Raw genomic sequence first — 5,000 nt, 5'->3', positions numbered from 1 at the left:
CATTACGTAGTTTTCTTAGGTCTCCTTGTTTATTTTTTGGAAATATGTATTTTCAGCAAACTGTATACTCTTGATGCTGTAGAATGACTCCAGTCAGTGTATTGTTTACATAATTATCATTAAAATATTATTATTGATGCATTAAACAGCATTTTTAATATTCTATATACTATATATATACTCGAGCATATCATATTTACTGTGCAAAACTCTCAAAAACCTAAGATCAGAGGACTTAGTTTCGATTACAGCTCATAATGAACAGGATCAGAGGTGTAGAGAAGAGGTGAATGAAGGGATGAAGCTGGCCTTCAGTCTCGTCTGTACATACATATACACACAGAAATACATGGCAGATCAGGTGTGAGTCATCTGACATGTCCACAGCATTGAGAGGAGGTGGAGGGACAGATGAAGAGGAATCTTCTTCATCACAGATTCACTCACTGTCTTCTGTTTCTGGGTTTACATTCACAAAAATTATTATAGCTTTAAAATATACCTTCTGTTATTTACATACACGAAGAGGAAGTCTTTTTTTATTTCTGAGAACAGACAGAAATTCAGGTGTGCAATATGAATGAGCTACAGTAAATAGAGGTTACGTTATGGGTTATGGGCTCATCAGCTAGCTGAAATTTTATTCTGCAGTAACGTTATGATTCAGTGAAAATTGACCATGACTTTCTTATTTCTAATCGGCCACAGCTGTCCTCAGAGTATCGATCTCTGCTGTATTGTCTTTATAAATCTTAGCTGGGCTATATCGGCTAAGCTAGCACTTGCTAAATATAGTTTGGCTGTGTAAAATGAAGCTAGAAGGGACAATAGATGTTTTCCACTTACTGATTAGGACAAACTTTTGGTTGCACAAACGTCTGCTGCTCAATATATTCGTTTCTGAATGCTTTCGATTTCATTTGAATAAGAATTTAGTTGTTATTTAGCTAGCTGTTGCTAAGGAGAACGCTAACAGTCACCATTTGTTTAAGGTTAGCTAGCTTTGTTTCCACATAAACACACTCAATAAACGTGACAATCATCTCTCAAACATAATCATGTTATGTTTACAATTAATGACATTGTAATGTAAGTTTAATGGTTGTCTGTCACTTGGGAACAATATCTAGGTTAACCACCCATTTCATGGTTAAAACACAGCTAGTCGAAGGCTAAAGTGTGATGTTCTTCCAGCTAAATGTAGCTCACAAACGGAAATTTTCACTAATGAAGTGAGTAGGTGGGTACATCAGCGGAGTAGTTTGCGTTAACATTACTGTAGCTGCGTGTTGACCTGTTCATATGTTTAACAGCAGTAGTAATTAACGCGATATATCAGCAAAAGATGATCACAGCTTTCTGGCATGTTGTATTTGCGCTTGAAATCCGCCAAAGTCCGCAAACATTAGCGGATGTTCGACTGCTCAGACAACAATGTTCCAGCTAGCTGCTTTCAACAAAACTCAAGCGTTTAAGTGTTTATTTATAATTTAACTGACGGGTCAAACAGTTTTAGCTATCATTGACACGTTTGAATTAATGTAACGCGACATAATATTGAAAACAAGTCGTGGCGTCTAAAGTTAGCAAGTCAATGTGTGACGTTAGCATGTGTGGCCAACTTTAATACACTCAAACATTAGCATGCTAATCTCTGTTAGCATGTCGACGCTGGTTAGATTCACCATTTCGCTGATCATTATTAATGGCGTCTGGACTGCGTCGAGTCGTACCCTTGGCGGATTTTTCACCCACTAATAAGTGTGAGAGGAAATGTGAAGTTTGGTTGAAGTACTTTGAAAACGATATGAATATCACTGCTGTGCCTCCGGTCAGATATCACTCCGCCTTCACCAGCACCGTAATGACTCACAGTGACAGCAGGAGGAGGGCAAGTGGCGGAGGGATACATTAGTGCCTTCCACACTAACAACGCCAAACGGTGTGCACCGTGCCAAATGCTAACGTTACAACGTCCATGGAGCTCATTGAAACACTGCTTGTTTCTGAAAAGCAAATAGTTTAGAAGTGCATTTTTTACGGAATAAGTATTTATTTAGCATATAAAAGGTCCGGGCACGGTAAGTGAACGCCTTCTCCAGGCATTGAAGAGGATATCTTACAGAGTTAATGAAGTCTCCGAGTAGCTGCATAGCTAGTTGTTAGCTTGTTAGCATTGGTGGCTAAAGTTAAGTTAGCTGAGGAGGGGGGTGAGCTGGTGTGTGCAGCAGACAGTAGGAAGAGCTCAGCATTACTGCAGTAAAGTACAAGACTCCCAGTTTGTTTATAATATTTCAAGTTTACAGAAGTAGACAGAAAGCAAGTGTAAAGTTAGTAGTCTTAGGCATTTAGCATGTTGTGTAGCAAGACTGTGCAGATAAAGTAATTAGCCCTGAATGATACATTAGCTTGTTATCTTAGCTTCCTAACTGAGCTAAATCTTTTAATGCTGTGCTGCGACTTGATACGTTTTTGCTCAGTTAACAGATCAATAACCAAGTGAGAACGTCTTTAAACCATCTTAGTCATTAGCTTCTGAGGTATTTAAATCCTATTTTTAGAAAAGGGAAAATGGGAAGTTAGCTGAATTCCCATCACAGTCCAAATAGCCAACAGTCATTAAGTTGATCACAGAGACAAAGACAAATGTGAAATTAATTAATGAAATAATACTAAATGTGTTTGTATATGATCATTTGTGTGGATGAGATTTAATCTCCATGGTTTTCACATGGTCAGAATGCAGAATTTAAATAAAAAGTGCAGACTGAAGGCCTGAAAACACCATCAGACATTCAGGAGTGGATTTTTAGTTATTGTTAGTTTTATGTTTCGTCAGTTAATAAATTGTCAAATCTGACAATATTGAGCTTTAGCCTCTTGAGCTAACAGTAGTCTGTCAGGAAATGACATTTACAGCTCTGACATCTTTATTCACATGTAAAAGGTTCATAATTTAAAACCATATGCTGCATAAACCTCCTCTGTCAGCTTTTCATTCTCAGCTCGGCTTCCTTCTCAGGTTCAGAGGTTTCACATGTGGCATCTGGTATCACATCAGTAGTCTGTATCAGCAGAAAGAAGAAGTGTAATGGATGCATCTACAGGCCTAATCAGTTAATATGGCTCATACATCGCTGTGACTTTGGCCAGCGACTGAAGAAATGATTTACAGTTTATAAAAGCTGCTGTCAGTTTTCATCTGAGCCAGAAGAGTCAACGTTAGCAACCCAAAAACTGAAGCCTTAATGTCTGCCATCCAACAGTCTGAGTGAATGCATGATGAATGATGATCTTTGACCTTTGAGATGAACAAATACAGCAACACGGTCACGTGACCCAGCGATCAAATGGAAGAAGAGGTTTAACAGAACGCTGAAGAGCAGATCGTTAAAGAAATCCTTTATTATGTAAAATACACCATCAGCTCGTCAAATAAAATCATTTAACACCGAAATGGTGCAGCAGGGACGACATGCAGTCTGCAAAAAGAACTCACGTGGACGTGTCCCTGAAGGTCTGACAGGTGTGTCCTCTCTGCAGGTGAAGAGGTGATGGAACAGGTGGTGGAGAGTACAGCAAGAGGAGGTGTTGATCTGCTGATGGTGTGTGATGAAGAGGAGCAGTATGTCTGCCCTCAGCCCTCAGAGAGAGAAGAAGAGGAGGAGGAGGAGGCGAAGGAACATGATGAAGGTGACAAAAGAAAGTCTGAAGCAACATTGTGAAATTATTTCATCTTAAACAGCTTCACCATCACTTTGATGGAACACTGAGCTCACCTGTGCTGAGCAGGAACAATGTCAAGTGTGTAACTCAGTAAGTCACCTGTTGGCGTGACAACAACAAAAAAAAACAGCTCTGCCATAATAATTCAACACGCGCACACACACACACACACACACACACACACACACACACACACACACACACACACACACACACACACACACACACACACACACACACACACACACACACACACACACACACACACACACACACACTGTAAAGCTGAGCATTCTGGGAGTCCTCTGTTGGACGGGTCAGGTGTTGTAGGGAGTCGCCGCAGGAACAGGACTGGATGCTCCAGCTGAGATGCTTCTTTATGATTGAGGAGAGAATCTTATCCTCGTGGACTGGTGTGATCTGGACCAGACTGTGAGCAGGTCTGTCGGGGGGGGGGGGGGGGGGGGGGCAGCGGTGTCCTTATCATGTGCATACAGGAGGTCCAGAGTTAGAGGAGTGAAAACACCTGAATGAGGAGGTGGAGACGGTTCGAGGAGCAGCTGAGTGAACAGGCTCCACCACCTTGAAGGAACCTCTGATCAGACGTTAGTTTCTTCTCTGTCTCTGCAGATCTGGAGGCTTCTGTCAGTCCGATGGAGGAGGACGAAGCCGACCCCCCACCAGTCAGGATCATCTCCATCCCAGCTGAAGCAGTCAGCAGCTGCAGCCCCCCCGAACACACTGGCACGCTGCAGGTAAGTGATGTGAAGGTTACATGAGATCATTCACACCGGACTCATTGATTCAGCCTGTGACTGAACCACATGACTCCTTCAGACAGGTGACCACTCCCCTTTGATACACCTGAACATACAACAACAAATCACATCCCACCCTGAAAGTAATCAACTCATATTCAACATGTATTCAGTGTCAGACAGCATTCAGTGTGACGTCATCATCACGTTACGTGTGTGTGTGTGTGTGTGTGTGTGTGTGTGTGTGTGTGTGTGTGTGTGTGTGTGTGTGTGTGTGCGCGTGCGTGCAGAGTCCAGGTGCTCCTCTGGGCTTCAAGGTGAACGGTCGGCTCGTCGCCCTCCTGCCTGGAGGTCAGTACACTCCAGTCTGTGTTTCCCTGGTTAAACGGCGCTCTGGTCAAACTGATCTCAGGTCAGCTCTCGGTCCATGCTAAGCTGCTAAGCTAACCTGCTGCTGGCTGCAGCTTCATATTCAACATGCAGACATGAACTCAGAGGAAGAGAAGAAGAAGAGGG

General features: G+C 42.3%; 1 protein-coding gene across 1 annotated transcript in view; it reads left to right on the top strand.

Annotated features, from left to right (window-relative positions):
- The first annotated feature begins 1,945 nt into the window (after positions 1-1,945).
- Positions 1,946-5,000, top strand: part of pogza (pogo transposable element derived with ZNF domain a) — a 13,719-nt gene continuing 10,664 nt past the window's right edge. The window contains exons 1-4 of the mRNA XM_070984964.1: positions 1,946-2,081; positions 3,544-3,693; positions 4,357-4,481; positions 4,775-4,835. Of these exons, the coding sequence (XP_070841065.1) occupies positions 3,555-3,693; positions 4,357-4,481; positions 4,775-4,835 (325 nt within the window). The 5' untranslated portion in view covers positions 1,946-2,081; positions 3,544-3,554. The remainder of the gene's footprint in view (positions 2,082-3,543; positions 3,694-4,356; positions 4,482-4,774; positions 4,836-5,000) is intronic.

This window comes from Chaetodon trifascialis, chromosome 17, assembly GCF_039877785.1.
Source record: "Chaetodon trifascialis isolate fChaTrf1 chromosome 17, fChaTrf1.hap1, whole genome shotgun sequence".
NCBI classification, from domain to species: Eukaryota; Metazoa; Chordata; class Actinopteri; order Chaetodontiformes; family Chaetodontidae; genus Chaetodon; species Chaetodon trifascialis.
Note: the sequence above shows the minus strand (reverse complement) of the source record. Positions and strands in the feature narration are given on the sequence as shown.